General features: G+C 39.0%; 2 protein-coding genes across 4 annotated transcripts in view; one reads left to right on the forward strand and one right to left on the reverse strand.

The window, feature by feature from the left end:
* The window catches only part of SMC4 (structural maintenance of chromosomes 4), a 34,583-nt gene extending 32,813 nt beyond the window's left edge, over positions 1–1,770 (reverse strand). The window contains exons 1-2 of one of the 2 annotated variants that reach the window (XM_082839605.1): positions 1,691–1,770; positions 421–564 (exon numbers count right to left, since the gene is read on the reverse strand). In XM_082839605.1, the coding sequence (XP_082695731.1) occupies positions 421–559 (139 nt within the window). In that variant the 5' untranslated portion in view covers positions 560–564; positions 1,691–1,770. Of the gene's footprint in view, positions 1–420; positions 598–1,690 lie in introns of those variants that run through there. The other variant, XM_082839606.1, reaches the window with a different exon arrangement.
* Positions 1,771–2,207: 437 nt separating this feature from the next.
* Positions 2,208–23,031, forward strand: part of IFT80 (intraflagellar transport 80) — a 105,231-nt gene continuing 84,407 nt past the window's right edge. Inside the window, exon 1 of one of the 2 annotated variants that reach the window (XM_082839898.1) lies at positions 2,208–2,308. The gene's annotated coding sequence lies outside the window, so the exon portion shown is untranslated. Of the gene's footprint in view, positions 2,309–17,892; positions 18,111–23,031 lie in introns of those variants that run through there. The other variant, XM_082839899.1, reaches the window with a different exon arrangement.

A 23,031-nucleotide genomic window follows, 5' to 3' on the forward strand; every position in this document is an offset into this window, starting at 1 on the left:
CGGTAGTTTCGAGTAAATTATCATCTTCTCTTAGCAATTTAAGACCACGAAGGTGAAGTTACAGGGGCAAGAAACTTTTCATCATTATTATTACAGTCAGGCTGACTCTGTCTGAAAAACAGTCCACTAGCTCCTGGCTGACCGTGTCGATTTCCGTGGAAATAGAAGACAATGAACAGAAATTCAGAATTGAAGCTATTTACTCGCCCCCATCCCCTCCGGCACCGTTACACAGACTGCACATTGTCTAATCTGTGAAAATCGCCAAATCGCTTTCTTGAGCGGCTCTACCTGACCTTCAGATGTCAACCCCGCAGCCCCTCTTGTCCGCGCCCAAGAACACCAGCCAGTCCTGGGTTGGGCGCGGATGCACCCGGGTCTCCCCCGCGCTTGCCCGCGACGTCGCGAAGGGCCACTCACCTGCGGTGGCAGGCGCGAGGCTCCCCGCGCGGCCGGGAGGCGGCTCGGGCTCCGCGTCGCTGCTGGCGCCGTCCGGGGACTGCGGCGGCCCTTCCTCTCTGCGCCGGGCGGTGGAGGGCTGGGTGCCTTTACGGGGCATGGTCGCTGGGGCCGAGGGAGAGCCGGGAGCAAGTCGGGCCGCGGGCCAGTGCCGGTACGTTCCCCCTCCCACTCCCGGTGAGACGGGCTCAGCTCCCCACCCCGTCCCACTCGGGGAAAACTCCGTCCACCCGTTTTCCAGAGCCCCGTCGTCAAACCCCGCTAACGCCAGCGGGTCCTCGAGAAAGAAGGCACCAAAAACTCAAGTGCCAAGAAGGCGGGATTCGTTTTCTTAAGTCCTAAGCAAGTGGGAAAACCTAGACGTGCTTGGGGATCAAGCAAGAACAGAGCAACTGCTTAGGTTCTTTTTACTTTTTAATGCACCCCCGCCGTCCGCCCACAGTATAAGTGTGAAAGACTATTCTAACGTAATTTCTAAACGAAGCAATTCCCATACGCTAGCATTTGCGGACATTCCCACGCTCTCTGGGCTAGGGATGCAAGCGCACAGATTCTAAGAGACAAGAGTTCGTTTGAAGGGCTATCTATCACCTCTTCCCAGAGCAGCGAAGAACCAACTGGCGGCGAGCCGCCCACTTTCCTCTCCCCGCCATTTAGCCCTCGGCGCAGCGGACGGCCCGGGGTCTTTGAGGTCTGCTCTCTACAGTCCGGGCGAGTCCGACCACTCGCGATTTTCAAATCGGAAGCCGGCAGCGCCGGCTCCGGTTCAATAGCCTTGAGGTGGCAGGGGTCTGTCCCTCCGGGGTCCGCGGCAGAATCCCGTTGGACAATAAACTACGAAAGGTCACCAGTTAAGGGCTCAGACCCGGTGGTTAGTCCCTTGCGGGAAGTGAGACGGGCAGGGGGCCACGCTAGAGTCCGACCAAGACCGAGATTTCTGAGAAGAGGTCCGCGAGGCTGAGAGGCTCCCCCCAACCACCCCCCCCCGGGCCCCCAGTCTCCTGAGCAACGCTTATGTAGCTCAGAGAAGTAGCGCCCGGGAGAAGCGCGCGGGAGCCTCGACTGCCGGGGAGCGGCCGAGGGGGGAGGGGTGACAGCGAGAGAAATCTCCCGGCGGCAGCCTCAGCCTAGACTTCGGCTGCTCCAACTCAAGGCCTCTACTTTCCAGGAGCCCGCGGACGGGACAGGAAGTAAGAGTGTGACAACCTGATCAGGAAAAGAAGTATTTTACCTGCCGGATAGTCCACTCAGACCAAGGTTGGAAACGGTTGCATACCCCCCCTCTCCTACCGGTGTTTCGGCTGCGGGTCCTTCACTCGAAAATGGCGCCTAAAATACAAACTCGAACGGAAATTCGTTACAAATGCGCGCAATGCTTTCTGGGAACCACTAATTTGAAAAAAATGCGGCGATTATCGCCGCCATCTTCTGGTGGCTTACGCGCATGCGCGAACTGCTGGCGGGACCCAGGCGGCAGGGGACGTTTTCTATTAAGTGAATAAGAAAAGCGAAACAATGCTTTCCGTGGGCCTACGGCAATAGCACTCTTATAAAAAATATTTTTTAAAAAACCTTGAGAATTTTGAAAAAGATAAAAAAATAGAGTGGGGCTCCGCCCACAGCTAAAGGCAAAGCTCAGTCGTCCAATGACGCCCCTTAAGGAGAGGGCGAGCTCGCTGAGGGGCGGGGTCTAGGGCCTGCTCGGGTGACGCCCGGCAGGGAAGTATCGCGGGAAGATGAAGTGAGCTTAGCTCTTAGGAGTCGCTATGGTGACAGAGAGGCCCGAGGCTTCTTGGTAACTGGTCCCACTTCTGTGAGTACGATCGCCACCGCTTTCCTGCCACTTAAGGTAAATCTCTTTACTTCTAGGCGAGAGGTGAGGAAAGGGTTTGGAAGTTGTAGCCATTACTGGATCCACCTTCCCTGCTATGAGGGTGTGTGCGGAGTGGAGCATCAGTTATTTTCCGTCTCCCTGGGGGCGGTGCGGCTCTGGACGTAGCTTTTGGGATGCAAAGGAGGAAGCCCTGAGTTTGGAGGGAGTAGAGGGGTAACAAGGAGAAGAGAAAACCTGGATTGGTGAATGATCGTGTAGTGAAAAGCAAAATAATGATTTCGAATTATTGGTGTTAGGTCATTAATGTCACTAGTGAAAGGGGGTTTCGCGTTTTTAAAATCATTTGTCTGAAAGACTCTAATGGAAGAAACGATTTGCTGGTGTCTGGGTATGAGAAAATTATTGATCAGCAGATATTTCTTAAGTAGCTTTTGTATACATTGCACTGTCAGGCATAATCAGGATTATTAAGCAAGTATACCTGTTCCCAGAGAATCTAGTTTTGCTAGCAGGTTTTTAGTTTTGCTAGTAGGTTTTTAGCCAGGAGTTTGTGGATCTGGTGGTAGGTGATTGGAATTCAGAGGAGTTCATACCACCTCTTCTCCACTTCCCTTCCCCGCCCTCCACCCCCGAAATCGTATACAAAATTCTGGGTGCTTGTGAATTTTTCTGGGGAGTTAGTGTTCCCAGAACTTTGATCAGATTCTCAAACGTGATCCTAATCCCTCACAATGTTAACCATTAATTGATTTGACTATGTCCAACAAGCATTTATTCAGCGACTCTTAAGTACTTGACATTGAGAACTGGGAGCCTCTTTTATTCCCCCTTTTAACTTTTGTAGACTTAGGACTTGGCATACTCAAGCCCCAGTATATCTGCTTTATGAATGAATTTACATTGTCATTCTAAGTAAGTAAGTATGACTCTTGCCCTGAGGAGCATATTCAGGTTCAGTGTTTCTCAAGAGGAGGTGTGGAGGACACTCCCCTCAAGTGTAAGAATTTGGTGAGGTTGGGAGACTGGTGTGATTTGAATAAACATTGACTTGATATTGTAATATACCTTTATATTTGAGGTAATATAAGTTGAAAAAAATTGTTGTTTTCATAAGACAAACTACAGACAATAAAGCTAGTGAAAAAAAATTTGGCTGGTAGGTGTACAAGAAAATGTAGCAATCAGTTCTCTTTGAAAACATCTGGAATCTTTTGGAATTTTGCAGTCTGTAAAACACTATTACAACTGAGTTGGAGAGATATTAACCATGAAAAAAGCAAAGACTAGACCAAATTGAGTTACGTATATGGGAGACAGCATGATGTAGTAGAAAGATGTAACCGATAACAAGAGTCCCAAATCTCATCATTTTTTTAGCTACATGCTTAGACAGTTTACTCAATTTATCAATCTCTGAGATTTTTTATTATAAAACCAGCATATAATACCTACCTCATAGGATTGTTTATGATTGTCTAGCACACACACTATATGCATTTGGTACTGCTGTGTTTATGACATTGACCATATTAGGGTATGTGCTAAGGATGAATAATGGGATGTCAAGTTAGAAGATTAGTTTATGAAGGGTTTTGAAAGCCAGGTCAAGGATGTTTTCAAAATATTAGAAAAATTTTGAGCTAAGGAATGACTTGATAAAAAAAAAAAATTAACAGTAGTTATGTGGGATGTGTAAAAAGGGAAAGAGACTGAGATCAGGCATGGCTTAGTTGGATTATTACTGTCCAGTCCTCCATGTAGGAGGTGCCTACGCAGTAGAAAGGTAAAAATCTGGACACATTTTGGGGGAAAATCTATAGCTTTTGTAGATTTTAATGGTTAAGAGTCTGAACCCCTAAAGTTAGTCAGATTCTATTTTTTATGAATCCCTGGATTAGTGATGAGGCGATAAGAAAGATAAGTCACAAATAAATCCTAGTTTTACTGCCTTTGATGGTTGCTTTAAATAATGATTGGTCTTAGTGACTGATAAGAAATGTAATTTCAGTAAATCAATAAAGTGACCAATAGCTTTAGATTTAGTTGAACCTAACCATGCTCCACTCAGAATAAATATTTTTTAAGCAGACTTAAACCAGGTTGTATAACATAGGAAAGAAATTCATAACAAACAGCTACAGTGGAGACAAATCTAGAGTGAAAGTAGGGCACTCAGAAAAAGTGAAGAAGTGATTTGAGAAGAGATTAGGATCACAAGAAATAAAGACTTGATTGATCCCTGCCAGTACTTTGGATGAAAAGAAGCTGGTCCAATTGGGATGGACTAGGTTACAATGATCATGGAAAGTATAAGCAAGTCTCATCTTTCTGGTCCAAAATCATCTACTAACAACCATTATCTATAATTTCAGGCAGTCTGAGAAGAGAATGCTTACTTTTTATATTTCAAAAAGTTGTACCCCACAGGAAGAAATAAGAATAAGTTCAAGGGGAAAAATTGGAATAGAATTAAAATTAACATTTGCAATTCTTTAAGTGCATAGTTAGATTTTGTCATCATTATAATAATATGTGTTTTGTCTACCTTCTAATGTGGTTACAGCATTTCTAATGTGGTTACAGCATTTCATAAAGTCTGAAATTAGATTTGTGGGTAAATGTTTAAAATATTAACAAAGTTTGTAATTAATTGTGAATATTTGGATTAATTAGACATTAAATAATAGATCAAAATGAATAAACATGAATTTATGTAAGTAATGTATAAATACTTAGAGAATATTGTTCAAGATGAATAAATTGGATATAGAGACAGGAGAGATAGTAATGAATATTCCTCTTGATAATATAAGCCCCCTAGAACACCAGTCTTGTTGAAACTCTCACCTATCTTAACATAGAAAAAAATGGGAAGTGAGGAAATGGAGCAGTTTTGGGGGATGGACTGTTTTGAAAAATGAGTTTGTTTTTATTCATATAGGTTGAGATTAGGAAAGGTATATACAGTGGGCATTAGAGGTGGAGAATATAGTTCAGGAGAGAAAATAGGGTGAGATAGAGTTACAAGAATAGTTGGGACACTAAAAATAGATTAGATTTTTAAGGTTGTGAGTAGAGAGAGGATAGCACTAGAGAATGTACATTCTTAGAATATAGGAAGAAGAAATAATTATAGTAATGTCTCAGAGAGGACTTTGTAGATTACAAGTGACAGAAAATCCAATCCAAATTGTCTTGAGAAAAAAAAATTAACTTCCATAACCAAAAAGTTAGGTGAGTATAACTGGATTCAGTGTTCAAACAAAGACACTAGGATTGTGCTTCTTTCTTTCTTCTGCTTTGCATTTCCTTGTCTTGGCATTATTCTCAGGCTTCACGTAGTGGTCTTTGACACCTCCAGTCTCTCCCCTTGCCATGGTAAGGTGTTACGGTAACTCTAGCCTCAAATTTCCTAAACTTAAAGACCTGGGGGTTAAGAAGTGTCTTTCTTCCCCATCTTTTAGTTAAATAAAAGTTTCTATTGGATATCTCTAATTGACTTAAGCCTAGGTCTCATGCTAGCTCCATTGAAGCCATATGGCTAAGAATGAGGAAGTGGTGCTCCAAGAAGAAATTCTTTGTAGCTAGGAAAAGAGTGAATATATGCAGGGTGACAAAAACACCAATTTTCACTATAAATAGCTAACAATTATTAAGTTCTTACTATGTTTCAGGCACTCTACTGGACATTTGTAAGATGCCTTTTTTTTTTTTTTAACCTCATGTCTACTTTATCTCATTTAATCATCATAACCAACCTGTGAGGTAGGCATTATTAACCCCATTTTGTATACAGAAGAAAACAAAGTGCAGTATTTGGAAGATCTCTAGCTGAGAGTTTCAGTAAGAAGTGGGTCAAATGCAGTAGAAACTGCAAAGAGAATGAGAATGGTGATCTTACGAAAAATAACATTTATTAGTTTTTTTTTTAATGCACAAATGCATAAAGAAGAAAGCAAAATTGGGCCATAATCCTATCATTCAGATAATTCTATATTAAAAATATAAATATATAGATAAAATATTATGAACATGATAAAAACATCAAACAGTATAAAAACATATAAAATGAAAATTAAGAGTGCCTTCTCACCCCAGTGTCCCTAACCTCATGAAGGTCTCCGTTAAGTGTCTTGCATATCTTCCGAGAAGAATGTTTTAGTATCCAATAACTTGAATATATATTCCTCCCTTTTTTTTTAACACAAAAGGGATTGAGTTATATAATACTGCTGTATACTTTGTTTTTGTCATTTAACATATTATAGACATCTTTCTGTATCAATACATATAGATTCATCTCATTTTTTAAATAGTTTTACAGCACTCTAGTTTATCAGTTGAGTGTAATTTTTTTCTATGCTAGTTGATGAATTAAAAGGATGAATTAAAGACGACTACTTATTTTTAAATTTGTGAATAACATGGTTTATTGGCTAGAATTTATTAGGCTGTCCTGCAAAAGTTGGTTATATTGGTTATATATATATATATATATATATAGGTCATATATATATATATATATATATTGGTCATATATATTGGTCATATATTGGTCATATATTGGTCATATATATATATAATATATATATATAATATATATTATAATATATATTTATATGTATATTATAAATATAACCAATGTGAATAATATTAAAGTATGGTTGGCAAGAGCTAGCTCTAATTTAGCTAAAATTGCAAGGAAATGTAAATACCACTGCATATATCAATACATACACTTCAGATACCTACAGGAAGTGGAGTGGCATGGAGGTTGGAGGTCTTTAGTAAGTGAACTATACTGCCATTCGTAAGCCTGTTCCATTGCTTGTTAGGTGTTTGAATAACCTGTCCCTGGAAATGGTGAACCTGCTGCTGCCTTCCCTGCCGTATAAGAGATCTCAGCTCTAGTCTTCAAGTGGTTTTATGATGGGACCAATCTGAATAAAAGATCTGCTTCTCTCTCCCTCCTCTCTTTACTGGAAAAGAGGCATAGGAGTCTAATCAGAGCTATCAATTTGGAAAATTGTTGATAAAAATTGTACTTCTAAAAATAGGGCCTTGGGTAGTCATCAGCAAACCATTAATTTCAACTGTTAATATCAACACCCAAGGGTTAGACAATATGCAAATGACCCAAACAGAACTTGGTATAAATGCACTTGTGATCTAGCTCTTGGATTTCTTATCTCTCCTTCACATTCTTGTTTACTTCGTAGGCTTTCTGCTACCTCTTATCTATAGGTACATTCTTGTTGACAAGTCATACCTTCCCTCTTTCCTGCCTAAAATTTTTCTCATTTTGTTAGTGCTTTTACGTTTTAGTTTTCTTAAATCTAATTAATTTCTTTTTTCTTTTTTTGTAAACCATCTTAACCACTTTTAAGTGTACAGTTCAGTGGTATTAAGTACATTCATATTGTTGTGCTACTGTCACCTCCATCCATCTGCAGAACTCTTTTCATCTTGCAGAACTGAATCTCTGTACCCATTAGATAGAAACTCCCTGTTCCTCCTTCCGTCCAGGCAACCACCATTCTACTTTTTGTATCTATGAATTTGACTACTTTATGTACTTCATATAAGGGAAATTATATAGTATCTGCCCTTTTGTGACTGACTTCTTTCATTTAGCATAATGTTAAGTCTAATCCTTAACATTAATTCTTAATTCTATTTTCTTGGTTCTAATTCTGTTCCATGTTGTAAATACTTATATCTGGTACATGCGTGTGTAATCTGTGATGAATATTTAAATTTCTAGTTTTTGATAGTACTGTATAGAGTTCTGTAATAAATAGGCTTATATAGTTTGTATATGTATCTTGGTGTACATTTATATGTATATGACAAATTCCTATGACTAGGAATTCTTCCCAGGGTAGATTCCTTATATATACTTCTTTTGAATCAGTAGCTTCTAACTCAAAATATGACAGATGTGTCAGATTGGCAAAGCCTAGGTAATTTGCCTATGTCCTAGCTGTAAGGAGGGCTAGAGAGGAAATAATTTGTTTTTTATTTATAAGGTAGGAAATTCCCCAAAGGTAGAAAATGTAGTCAAAAGTGTTGGTGGGGGTCGGAACAAAAGAATCAATGACCGTTAGCACCAGTTTTCCTGCTCTTCAATAATGTATGTGACTAACTCTTTCTCTGTATGCCAGGGCTGGGTTCTGGCTGGGTTTTTGCATTTGGCCACTTTGACAACAGAAGAATGGTATCTAGTTGTTTTCATTTTCATTTCTTTAATTAAAATTGAGGCTGTGACTTATTTCATGTTTTTGATTGCCTGCTGACCATCTGTATTTATGTTTCTGTGAACTGTCAATTTTTATGTGTTTACAAAAAGAAGTACCCCACTATCAGTGTCCTTGATCAAATGACTTCATAGGGGACCATGCTGTCTTAGTTATCTTCTGTTTCTATAGTACTGCCAATCAATCCCTGTCCACTGGTTCCTTCTCCTTTGCCCCCAAACATATTTCTTACATAGTATGTAAGAAGAGCCTAGTGTGCCTAGAGCAGTTTGAGTGAAAAGAGAGAGGAAACAGGAGATGAGGTCAGAGAAATGATGTTGTCTATTAGGGCTCTCCAGAGAAAGAAGAGTTAATGTTGAAGTCATTAGTCTTAGGGCTGGAAACTCGGGCAAAATTTCTGTGTTGTAGTCTGGCAGCAGAATTCCTTCTTCTTTGGGAAATCTTGGTTTTTGCTCTTTAGGCCTTCAACTGATTGGATGAGGCCCACCCAAATTATGCAGGGTGATGTGCTTTACTTACTTCAACTGATTGTCAGTTTTAATCACCTCTAAAAAATAGTTTTTTTTTGTTTGTTTGCTTTTCTTTTTTGCGGTACACAGGCCTCTCACTGTTGTGGCCTCTCCTGTTGCGGAGCACAGGCTCCCGACGCGCAGGCTCAGCGGCCATGGCTCACGGGCCCAGCCACTCCGCGGCATGTGGGAATCTTCCCAGACTGGGGCACGAACCCGTGTCCCCTGCATCAGCAGGCGGACTCTCAACCACTGCGCCACCAGGGAAACCCTAAAAAATAGTTTTATAGTAACGTTTAGTCTTGTGTTTGCCCAAATAACGGCACCATCTTGCAGCCAAGCTGACACATAAGATTAACCATCACGATACAAGTCCAGATCAATAAAGGCTTTGAACACCATTGCAAGACCTTTGTTTCAGGGGCTTCCCTGGTGGTGCAGTGGTTAAGAATCCGCCTGCCAATGCAGGGGACATGGGTTCGAGCCCTGGTCTGAAAGATCCCTCATGCTGTGGAGCAACTAAGCCCATGTGCCACAACTACTGAGCCTGCACTCTAGAGCCTGCCAGCCACAACAACTGAGCCCGTGTGCCACAACTACTGAAGCCTGCGTGCCTAGAGCCCGTGCTCTGCAACAAGAGAAGCCACTGCAATAAGAAGCCTGGAAACCGCAGTGAAGAGTATCCCCTGCTCACTGCAATTAGAGAAAACCTGTGCGCAGAAACGAAGACCCAATGCAGCCAAAACAAAACAAAACAAAAAAACACCATTGTTTTAACTCTGAGTGAGACAGGAAGCCATTGGAGAGTTTTGAGTGGAGAAGCACCATGACCTATTTTAAAATTCACTTTGGCTGCTATGGTGAGCATAGATTGTGAGGGGTTAGGAGGTCAACTAGGAGGCTATTATAGTTCAGGTTAACAGGTGATGGCACCTTGGACTGGAGCCATAGTAGTGGGGGTCATGAAAGTCAGGTATTTTGAAGATAGATCATACAGGTTTTGTTTTTTACAAATTGGATTTGGAATGTGAGAGAAGAGTCAGTGATTATTCCAAGGTTTTTGGCCTGTGCAACTGGAAGGATGGAATTGCCATTTACTGAGATGGGTAAGGCTGTGGGAGGAGCAAAGTTGGAGGAAAGATCAGGGGTTTGATTTGGATCTTAAGTTTTTAGGTGTCACACATTCAAATAGAGTTGTCAAATAATCAGTTAGCTAAAAAGTCGGATTCAGTGCAGAGGTCTGAACTGGAGATATGAAATTGGGAGTTGTCACTAGGTAGTCAATAAATTTAATCTTATATTAAGCATGAAACTGGGTGAGATCACCATGGCAGTGAGTATAGATATAGCAGAGGTACAAGGATGAGTGCACAGTTTTAGGTTAGGGAAATTAGGAGAAAAGGTTGGGGATATTTATTCCCTCTATAACTCTGCAATTCCTTTCCCTCCCTAAACTGCCTATTAAAGTAAATCCTAACAACCTTATTAGCAGGATTGAAAAGGAATTCCCACAGAGTTACATGTGGTCCTAGCAAGACTGCCCTTTCCTGTCTTATAAAACTCTTCATCAACACTACAAACCACCTAAGAGAACAGTTCAGGAAGAAGGCTACAATTTAAATTGATTATACACCTTCCTTTATTCGACGATTGGGACTATTCCATCATACCTTACAACCCTGTTTCCCTCCGTCTCTACATTCAAGGCTCTTAATTCCCTGCATTAGTTCATTATTAGATTTAGCTGTTGATGACAGTAACTTAAAACTTTATTTTCTATCACTTAAAAGGCTAAATAGGACTGATAGGACTCTCTACAAGGTCAAGAATCTTGGTTCCTTCTATCTTGTTGCTGCTATATATATGGTCTTGATGGCATGGCAGGGAGAGGGTTACTCTTAAATTCCAAGTTTTTATTTGCCAATAATGCTGATGTATATAACTTTTATAAGAGGTAGTAGTGTGGATTTTATAAGAGGTAACTCATTTACTTTTCATATTACCACTGTGGGTAACCAATACTGTTGGGTAGAGTTATCTACCCCCCTCAAGATATAAGTTCCAGATTGGGCCACGAGGTTGATGGTGTTGTAATATCCCCATTGGGTTTAAGAATTGTTAATGTCCTATGTGGCTACACCCAGTTTCAAGGGCAGTTGAGAAATGTAATCTTTATTCTGGATGGCCAGGTATGCAGCAAAAATCCAGATTCTTCTACCACAGAAGTAGGGATGAATGAAAGAGAACAGCTGGCTGTTTTTACCACCTCCCACCATCTGTCCCAAACTCTTAGCTCTTCACCATTTAAATCCTACTACTCTACCTTTTGGAACTCACAGTATGTCATTGGCCAAATCTGTGTTCTCAACCTTTACTCTAAAACTTCATAGTTTTACCCTTTAACTTCACAGTCTAACTTAAATCTGGTTGTTTCCTAAGGAAACTGCTTTCCTCTTGGCTGTTTCAAATGGAGGCTGTTTTGCCTTCCAGACTCCCATGTGTCAGAGGGCCTTGTTTCTCATTAGTGCTTCTGCACAACTGACTGTCTTCCCCTTTCCTCTCTACAATCCCTTAGTCCCTTTGAGATAAGTCTTGTGAGATCAAACCATTATCTACTCTGCCTTTTTGTAGTCATCTACAGACCTCTTCTGTTTTCCTCGTTCAGTGAATAGTATTTTAGCACCTGGGTAACTGTGTCTATCTCCACCACTATTCTTGTCATTATTCTCAGTGATTTAACATCCTGAAATCAATTCTTCCATCCCCTGGCCTTTCAGTTACCTTGACCTTGGCCACCCACTTTGACAGGCTTAACCTACTTCATCCTTACCAATATCTATACTCTCCCCCAAAATCTGTTTTAAGCATCTCATTGTATATCTCCAGTTGTCTTTCTCTAGTTTACTTCCTCTAGAAGCTTAATGCTGACAATTCTTCAGACTTCAGTAGGACTTCTAGGCCATTGAAGCTACTACCTTTTCAAGTTCTGCTGGGTAGTCTCATCCCATGGCTTTGAACATGATCTTTGTGCTGATAACCCTCAAATTGACATCTCAGTGATATCACCAGCTCTGACCTCTTGCTTGACTCCAGACTCGTATATCCAATTTCTCCTTGAATTCTTCATTCGGATATCTAATAGGCACCTTAAACTTAGCATACCCAAAACAGAATTTTTATATCATCCCTTTCAACCTGTTCCTCCCTTAGTTTTCTTCATTTCAGTAAATGGCAACTCTTTTGTACCTGTTGAAACTTTAGAGTCATTTTTGACTCCTCTTTCTCTTAAACTGAATTCATCAACAAATCCTGTGGAATCTTCTTTCAAAATATATTCAGAATATGACTGCTTCATATTATTTGCACCACTACTGCCTTCTTCATCAATCCACTTTCATTTCTCTTCTGGATCATTGAAATCCTAACTGGCCTCCCTGCTTCCAGTGTTGCTCATGTTTGCTTTTTTTTGGTCATACCATCCATAGTGTCATCCATAGTGACACTTTAAAAAATGTAAGTCAGATATTATCACTCTACTGGCTTCTCCGTTCATTTAGAAGAAAAAAAATGAAGCTTTTATTGTGGTTTTCCCACCTCTATGTGATCTGTGTCCCTCCCTCCTCTTCCCCAATTTCCTGCCATCCCCTTCACTCACTCTGTATTGGCCATACTGGCCTTCGTGATTTGACTTAGCATTAATGATTTAAAAGCATAACTAGCTACTGTATTTAGAAGAGTTTGAAGGGTAAATGTAGGAACAGGAAGATCAGTTCTGGACCTACTGAAATAATTGAGGATGATGGTGGCTTTAGACTTATGATGGTGGTACTGAGAAGTGGCCAGATTTGGAGTATGTTTTGGTAGTTTGGTGGTCGGATTTCCTGGGCATATTTTTTCCTCTTAAGCGCCATGAATGTTAACCCACGCTGGACCAAAGACAGCTTATAAATGATTTTTAGTAGCAAAGGCATAGTTGCTCCTGTCTTCTCCCTATATAAAGTTGCAAAATAGATTTTTCAATGCTCTAGAAATTTTCTTTTATTCCCCCTCCCACCCCACCTACCACTGACTAGTCAGATCCTTGGTGACCAAGGCTTTTGGGCAGATAAAAATACCTCAGTGCATCCCCAGGCAGCTCTGCACTTCCCTGAATTGGCTGTGCTCTAATACTACTTCTCCTTTATTCCTCTATTCAGTCTCACATCAGAATGCCCATATCCTTCATGCAGATGATCTCAGCTAAACAGGATGTATGGGGAAGAGCTTTCTGAGCAAAAGAGAATCTTCCCAATGTTCGGATGCCAGCCTCCTCTTTCTCTGATTCCTTGGCACCACGTTTCTGAATAGTTGCAGATTACTTTCTCATGAAAAACATACTGCATTTACTACTTATATGGGATAATGATTTCTTTTGGTGAGGAATGATTCCTAATTATTATGGAGTTCAGCACTTTGAGGTATTTTGATATCATGCCTTTAAAGTTTCTGAATGTAGTTGTATATTCAGACTATATATATATATTTTTTCTTGTCTATTATGTTGTTTCTTATTTCCAGAATCAACAAGTTATCTGCCTTTATTCTTTTAAAATCCTTATAAGCTGGGTGAATTTGAATTATTGTGAAAAAGGAGCATGTATTTACATTTTTCCCCCCTCTAATTGGAGGAGGTCTGATAGAAAGAAGGAAGTAGTTTTGAGAAAGGTGCTAAAACTCCTAAGGACGAAAAGTGAACCTTAGAAGTGTGCCTAGGAGAAATTGTTTTCTTGCTCTGGACGCTATACACAGATTCATACTTTTAAAGTTGAACATAAATCTTGTTAAATGAACTGGAGGAGAGAGGTTTCTGACCTTAGCTGCATATTGACTGGATAGAAAACTTCAGATTTTTTTCTGTGGTCGTAACAATTTTCTCCCCATTCTCACAAATTTATGAGTACAATAAGTGAAAAAGGTGCTTTGAGATAAAGCTGTATTTAGCACCTTGCCGATCTAGAAGTCTTCTGGATTTGAGAGAATGAGAAATTATCTAAGGTAGGCCCACTGAATTCTTATCTATAATTCACACCTTCTATGATGTAGTTAGTAGTAATTTTCTACTTGGTGAAGAGGATTTTTTTCCTTTAATTACACTTTCATTTATTTTTTTCTCTAGGCTAGTGATATTACTCAGAAAGAATCCCACAACTATAAATTGGATTCAGACAATTTAGCATTTTCTTGATTTGTATCTTTTGATAGCATGATTATTTGAGAGAGTGTTACTCTTGTTTTTCTAAATTTTTGTTTGCTATTTACATTGTGATTTTTATATAGCTTTTATAATAGATTTATTACCTCTCTTTTAAATAACTCGCTTATTTTTCGCTTTGCCACCATGGCAACCATAACTGTTGGGCAGTGTAACTACATCCAACAGAATGTAAATCTCAGATTGGATCACTAGGTTGATGATGTCATAGTATTCCCATGTGGGTTCTATAACTAAAGCTCAAAATATGTATCTTAGCCCTCAATCAGACCTTTGGAATTTATTTTATTGTGTATCCATTCAACAGGACCAACATTGATCTGCCATTGAACAGTTCCCAGTTTAAAAAATCTTTTGATTAGGTCTCAGGACAGCCCTTGGAAATTATTTACCTGGCCAGATTTAGTGGCATTCTGTACTTGTAGGACTGTTTTAGGCAGGTTGTAGAGGACTTCCGGCATCCAACCCAAGGCCTCCATCACTCACTTGCCAGAATTAGCACACTGACTAGTTTTCTTCCTCTTTCCATGTATTTGTTGCCAGCAGGATTGAAAGTGTTTTGGTGTCCTTGGGGTGCTAAGATATTTTGTTTACTTTTAAGTTTTTGTGTATATATGTTTGTTTTTAATGCAGATTCTATATTTTCCCCCTTTTATTTTTACAGTGAGTACAATCAAGTGGCATTTTAAAATTTTGCTGGAAGGTGGAGACATGAGACTGAAGATATCTCTTTTAAAAGAACCAAAGCATATCCTTTTAATACTTATAAACCTTATTGTGATCACCTTACTATAGTATTATTAAAAGTTTTCTTCTATTTTTGTAGTCTAGTTGGATAATGGATTTTTTTCATTCCTTTATTGGTAGTTTCGCTAAATTGTTTCTGAAATATTTGAGGTCTTGTGTTGCAGGTAATTCTCCAGTGCAAACTATTTGCTCTAAATCTTACTTTCAAATTTTTATTGACATTTTTCTTACTCTACTTAAGTACTACTATACTTAAGTACATAAAAAACAGTTTTTGTTTAGTCTAATAAAATCTTAAAGAGAAGTTTTTTAAAAATCAAATAATTTATCTGTTGGTATGATCTAGTATGTTTTCATTGAGTTCTGCTCTATTCTTACTCACGATAAAGTGGAGGGTAAGCTGGGGAAATCTGAGCAGTTAGACCTTTATTATTTCACGTGGGAAGGGGGCAATTATAAATATTTCTCAAACGCATGACATTATATTTTGTCAGCAAGAACTCCCAGTTATGTGTCACGAATATATGATAGGCCCCTTTACCTTCATTCTTAGTTATTTAGACCAGTGCTTCTAAAAGTATCATCTGTGGACTTTATTGCAGGTCTGTGAAGGGATAAGTAAAGAAATTGAAGGTAAGAAGGAAGAAATTTTTGTAGCAATTTGATAGTCACAACATCCAAATATAAGATCATTTTTCTAGTAATTCATTTTTATTTTATCTTAGAAAATGTTGATCTGTAACAGATTTGAAATAAAGAAAAATAGGATCCTTCAGAGATAGAGAAGCACTGTTTTAGACATTTGATCAAACGCTTTGAATTAATATTGTCTTGTCTGCTTCTTTTACCGTTTGAGTGAAGATATAATTCCTTTTATTTCTCCTTAAATCATTTTTATTCTCTTTTAAAAGTGTGCCCCCAGGAGTTCATGCTGCTCACAATCTTTTAGATTTTGACTATGTCTATTGTCTGCTTTTACCTTTTCAAGCTGGAGAATAACAGTCTTTTTAGACTTTCTTATTCTGGCAGTCCTCTCATTTCTCCTGTAATTTTAGTTAACTTATTAGTTTGAAGACATGTCACGTATGTCTGATGTGTACTTACATCAGTTTTTATGAGGATAAACTTAGTATTTTTTGTTTTGGGGCGTGTGTGTATGTGTATTTTCTTTCTTTCTAGATTATGCCTGACACTCTCCCTTTTTAAAGGTTTTACCTAACATTGTTTAAGCTGTAGCAATTATACTTGAAGAATTTTTTTCAGTAATGGTCTAATGAGACATCCAGATCCTTTTGTTTAGATTCTACTTTGAATTCTAAGTATTCCAATGCCACTTTATTACCTATTTGTGCAGTCTCTTAAGAACTCTCCATAATTTCTTTTTTACCTTTTTGGTTATTTTGCTTAATCTATCATATTTTGAAGTATTAAAAAGAATATTAGAACATCCCAGAATTAATTTGGCACATAGTCTCTTTCTTTTTCCTTAGAGTTTACTGATTGCTTGGATGAGCCAGCAGAAAGCATTGGTGAGAAGAGAAGGCAGTAAAATGATTATACAATAACAACAAAAGAGCAAACAACCCAACCAGGATAATGTGGTAATATACAAATCCACATATAAGCAGGAGAAAGCATCTCAAAAATGACAAACTGAAGTGCCTTCTCTAGATACACAGCTCTGCTAGGGTAAGCAGCCTGTTCTCATGGTGGAAGTGAGGGCTACCTGAACACCTCAGTTTATAGAAATCCACTTGATAAATCAGAGACTGAAAAAATAGGTTAAAGTAAGAATTTTAGGGCTCATATCTTACCCATATTACCTTGTAGGTACAGTAAATTGTAATTGAATTACTTCCTGAATTTAATGTCAGGAAATTTGGTAGGATTTTAGTTTCAGCTGTTAAGCTGTAGGTTTTTTCCTAGGTGAATTATTATAATGTGTCATTTAAGCAGGTATTTTACTGTTAGATTTCAGTCTTTTTTTCTTTCTTTCTTTTTTTTTAATAAATTTACTTATTTATTTATTTTTGGCTGTGTTGGGTCTTCATTGCTGCTCACAGGCTTTCTCTAGTTGTGGTGAGCGGGGGCTACTCTTCATTGCAGTGTGCGGGCTTCTCATTGTGGTGGCTTCTCCCGTTGAGGAGCACAGGCTCTAGGCGTGCAGGCTTCAGTAGTGGCTTGTGGGCTCTAGAGCGCAGGCTCAGCAGTTGTGGCGCACGGGCTTAGTTGCTCCGCGGCATGTGGGATCTTCCCGGACCAGGGCTCGAACCCGTGTCCCCTGCACTGGGAGGCAGATTCTCAACCACTGCGCCACTAGGGAAGTCCTGTCAGTCTTATTTTAACACTTGATTTTTGAAAACTTTTATCAAAATAATACATGCTTATTCTAATAACTTAAATGAAACAGATACATGTAAATAAAAAAAGCATAGTTCCCTCTTCTCCCCACTTACTCCCCAATGGGTTAGAGTCGATCCTTTCATTCCTTTTGTTCTGTTAGATGTCTTTGTATCTTTTGCCTCGTTTATGGAATACTTTGTAACACAATATAAAAATTTTCGTATAGTCAAATCTTTCTTTTTTTTCTCTTTTGGCACCTGGGTTTCTTATCTTGCTTTCCATTCTTCTTACAACTGTTTTGATAGATGCTTATTTTCTTTTCCTTATATGGAAAAAATATGAAAGTCATAAAATGAAAAATAGGCTTAGAAGCTTGAAACATTTGGTCCTATTTTATACTCTTCTTATAATCTGCATCTGCAAAATATTGTATTTATTAAGACTGAAGACTTTTGTGTGTGTTTTATATCTCCTTAACATGGTGACACATCAAGAATTAGTAAGCTGTGTGGGCTGGAATACTGCTGAAGAACTGTATTCATGTAGTGATGATCACCAGATAGTGAAGTGGAACTTGTTAACTAGCGAAACAAGTCAAATAGTAAAGCTGCCTGATGATATTTACCCAATAGATCTTCACTGGTTTCCGAAAAGTTTAGGCATAAAGAAACAAACTCAAGCAGAAAGCTTTGTTCTCACAAGTTCTGATGGTAAGTTTTAAATAAATGTTATATGCTAATCTTTATACTTAAAAGACATAACATTTTAGTATGACATGTTTTGAGTTGTTTATCCATTTCCTGTGTAGTCAGTTCGTCTGTGTATAGGCTATAAAACTATTGTCATAGAAGAAGGTGAATTAAACTGGCATATACTGGGATTGAATCTGAACCTCTGGCTTTACTTTTTCTGTGCTTGCAGGTATTGTTAGGCTTTTTTCAGTTTTGGTTTCTAATTTTGTCAAATTTAACTGTATAACATAACCACACTAAAAATAGATGGCACAACACACACTCATTTAGTAAGCTATCAAATATAGTCTTTATTTTCTAGTACATGTTAATTCCTACTTACAGAGCTGGAGATTAATTTGACCATAGTTTTATTATTGGTGAGTAAAAAGCATGATTATTCTATTTTTTAAGGAAATGTTTTAATTTTCCTAGAAATAACTTGAACTGTTTTTCATCTGTATTACACTTTACCTACTATATCAGTTAAGAGTACATTCATCAAAAGTAACAGAAACTTACTCGGCTAACTTATTCACAGATGGAGTTTTCTGGTTTACCTAGCTCCAGAGGTAGATCTTTAAGCACAACTGCATGAGACCCCTATTCTTTTTTTTTTTTTAAATAACACATACACAACCCCTTGAGATTTTATTTACTTATTATTTATTTTGCTGCATTAGGTCTTAGTTGTGGCATGTGGGATCATTGTTGCGGCACGCGGGATCTTGCGGCATGCGGGATCTTTCATTGTGGTGTGTGGGCTTCTCTCTAGTTGTGGTGTGCAGGCTCTTTAGTAGTGGCACGCAGGCTCCAGAGCACGCAGGCTCAGTAGTTGCAGCACATGGGCTCTCTAGTTGTGGTGCACAGGCTCTACAGCGCGCGGGCTTAGTTGCCCCACAGCATGTGGGAACTTTGTTCCCTGACCAGGGGTCAAACCTGCATCCCCTGCATTGGAAGGTGGATTCTTAACCACTGGACCACCAGGGAAGTCCCCAGGCCCCTATTCTTGCCATCTCTTGGATAGACTCGCCCCAAAAGGTGAGCATGATGGCAGCCAGCAGCCCAAGGCTTACCCTACAGGAAAAGAAAAGTCAGCAGAGAGAGTGCTTCTTCCTCAATATCACTTGCAGTCAACATGCAGAGAAGTCCTGGACAAGCTTGGGTCACATGCCCATCACTGAGTGAATCATTTTAGTCAAGGGACTGGGACACTGATTGACAGAGCATGGCAGGCCTTAGGCCACCGTGGAAAGGGAAAGAGAAGAGGGCTTTCATAGCCAGAATAGGAAAGGGATGTTATGGCAAACAATCACATCAGATTCTAATTCTTTTACATGTAATTTTTAAACTTAGTTTTCTGAATATTGATTAAATGAGATACTGTGTGAAAGTATTTGGTACAGTGCCTAGCGCTTACAAGATTGACTCTGAGCACAGCTAGAATTTAGTTTACCTCTTATGATAAAATGAAGGGTTGACTTTAAAAAAAGCTTTTAATTTTGTTATAATTTCACATTTATAGAAAGGTTGCAAGAATTGTACAAATAACTGCTGCATATCCTTTATCCAAATGCACTAGTTGTTAACATTTTGTCCCATATACTTTATCATTGCTGGTCTTTTCTCTCTCTTTCTCCCTCTCTCTCTCTCTCTCCCCCCTGCCTCCCCCCCAACCCACATATACTTTTTTCTGAAACATTTGAGAGTAATTTATAGATATGCCACTTTAACCATAAATACTTCAATGCATTTCCTAAGAATAAGGATTTTCTGTTACTTAACCACAATACATTGATAAAAATCAGGAAATTTAACATTGATGTAATACTGTTATCTAATCTACAGTTTATATTCAAATTTTAACAATTGTCCTAATGATATCTTTTATAGAAATTTGTTTTTTTCTGGTACAGAATAACACATTGTTTCGTCATATCTCTCGAGCCTCCTTTAATCTGGAGCAACCCCTCAGTTTTTCTTTTATGATCTCCACTGTTTTGAAGAATACAGGCCTGTTATTTTTACAGAATGTCCTTCAATTCATGTTTGTCTGATGTTTCTTCATGATTAAATCCAGTTATACATTTTAGCAGCAGTACTCAGGGCATCATATTGGAAGATTCATGATGCTGATTTGACCCATTATTGGTGACTTTAACTTTGATTATTTTGAAAGGTTGTGTTCACTAAATTAATCTAGTGTAAAGTTAATGTTTTTCCCTTTTAATAAATAATTTCTGAAAGGATACTTTCAGACTATATAAAAATATTCTCTTCCTCCTCAGATTTCCTCCCACTGTCTTGGCATCTATTGATGTCTCTTGGCTGAATTATTACTAAGATTGTTGCCAAATGGTGATTTTTTTTAACTCCATAATTTCTTTTATATTGATTTGTTGGTATTTTACTGCAAGGAAGAGCCTTCTGTCTCCTGCCCATTTATTTATTTGTTTACTTAGATTAGACGCATAGATTCTTATTTTATTTCTTGAGCATCCTATTACTACCATTTAAAATTTTTGATGTTACAATTGTCCCAGGTTTGGCCAGTGGGAGCTCCGTGAAGCCAGCTCAAATGAATTTTCTTTTTACCCTGGGGGGTATGTTTCCCCATCATCTTTTGAGCACTTCTTTGCTGGCACAAGATGTTCCAGGTTCATTTTGTGCTTTCCCAGTCCCAGCTTCCAAATAAGCTGTTTCTCCAAGGAGACTTGTTCTTTTCTGGGTGCTTAATGGTATTTAAACGCCAAGATGAGTGTGCCAGGTATGCTCATTTCAATGGGACATGTTTACTTCAAGGTCCTTTCACAGGACAGAGCTAAGAAATACGAATAGAAATGTGTATTAAAATATACAAATCTACAGCAATTTCTTCCTCCCTCCCTCCCTCTCTTCCTTTGCTTCCTTCCCCTTTCTCCCTTCCTTCCTTTCCATGATAAAAATCATGAGTTCATTCTGATACCGCCAATTCTAATTCAGCACCACAGGGTTAATTCTAGTCTTTTTTCCCCATACTTGGAAACAGTGAGGAAGCTTGGCTCCCATTACTCTCAATATATTTACTTACTTGTTTAATTCTACAATACACAGCAGGTTGTTTCAGAATTGCTAATCCATACTATTGCAAAAAAAAAATAGAGTTTAATATTTTACTGTTGTTTTTATCTTTACACTGAGGATATAGAGTCAAGGATATAGAGTCAAAGTCTTGTGTTCAAAGTTACTTGGCATTTCCCCCCTACTAGTGTTGTTGCTATTCATTTAAAATATAGTTAAGTGTATTTATTTCTGTTTGTTTTCCATTTAAGGTCTCATCTCCCCATCCTTGTTGATTTGATTATTTTTTAAATATGTAAAATATTACATGGATGGTTCCACAAAGTCAAAACTATATAAAAAAATATACTCAGCAATGTCACTACTCCTACCCACCCAATCCCATACACCCTATTTTTATTTATTCCCTGTATGTAACCAATCCCTTTGGTTCTGGTTTATCCTTTCTTGTTTCTTTTAGCAAAAAGAAACAAAAACATGTATATTTTCTCATTTCACCTTTTTTTTATTACATAGAAGGTGGCATACCATATGTTTTCTTTTTTTTTTAACTTTTTATTTATTTTTGGCTCCGTTGGGTCTTTGTTGCTGCACGCGGGCTTTCTCTAGTTGCAGCGAGCGGGGACTATTCTTCATTGTGGTCCACGGGCTTCTCATGGTGGCTTCCCTTGTTGCAGAGCACGGGCTCTAGGCCCGCAGGCTTCAGTAGTTGCAGCATGTGGGCTCAGCAGTTGTGGCATGCAGGCCCTAGAGGACGCGGGCTTCAGTAGTTGCAGGGCATGGGCTCAGTAGTTGTGGCGCTTGGTCTCTAGGGCACGCAGGCTTCAGTAGCTGTGGCGCTCAGTAGTTGTGGTGCACGGGCTTAGTTGCTCTCTGGCATGTGGGATCTTCCCGGACCAGGGATTGAACCCGTGTCCCCTGCACTGGCAGGTGGATTCTTAACCACTGAGCCACTAGGGAAGTCTACCATATATTTTCTTTTCATTTTCCTTTTTAAAGTCAATAGTGTATGAAGATTGACCTGTATCTGATGAATATGGACAGTAAATATAGTTAGTCTTGATAATTTCTGTTATCTGAGTGTTTCCCTGATTTATTAAGACTACTTAGGTACACTTAACTAAAGAATAGCTGTTTGGGTCTCTATTTCACATTGGCTTTAGGTAAAATACTTTCTGATAGGGAAAAAAGTCTAAAGTAAGACAAATATCATTTAAAGATAAATTTGCAAGATTAAAAGTGGAAAAATATATTATGACTCTTGAGAAACTATAGTGTTTACTTTTTTTAGGTTTACTACAAAAACAAACAAACAAACAAATAAAGTAACATAACATGCTGCAACTAGATGTAGGAAGAAGAGAGAACCAAAGCAGGGTAGTTGAGTATTTTCTCTTAGGCTGGGATGAGGAATATCTGGGATCTTGTGAAAGTGAAGGCAAAGGATGATAGTTCAAAGAAAAGAAGTAGAAGAGTAAGACAAGAAACAGAATCCAGAAATGTTCAAAAAAACAGAAAAAGAGGGCTTCCCTGTTGGCGCAGTGGTTGAGAGTCCGCCTGCCGATGCAGGGGACGCGGGTTCGTGCCCCGGTCCGGGAAGATCCCACATGCAGCGGAGCGGCTGGGCCCATGAGCCATGGCCAATGAGCCTGCGCGTCCGGAGCCTGTGCTCTGCAACAGGAGAGGCCACGGCAGTGAGAGGCCCGCGTACGGAAAAAACAAACAAACAAAAAAACAGAAAAAGAAATGTTCAAAAAAAAAAGAAAGTGGATGCTATTGAAAGGTGGTTGGTCAAGGTGTTTCTTGCCAGATAAACATCTGAGATCATTTTATGTATCAA

The sequence above is a fragment of the Leucopleurus acutus genome, assembly GCF_964270905.1.
Source record: "Leucopleurus acutus genome assembly, chromosome: 5".
NCBI classification, from domain to species: Eukaryota; Metazoa; Chordata; class Mammalia; order Artiodactyla; family Delphinidae; genus Leucopleurus; species Leucopleurus acutus.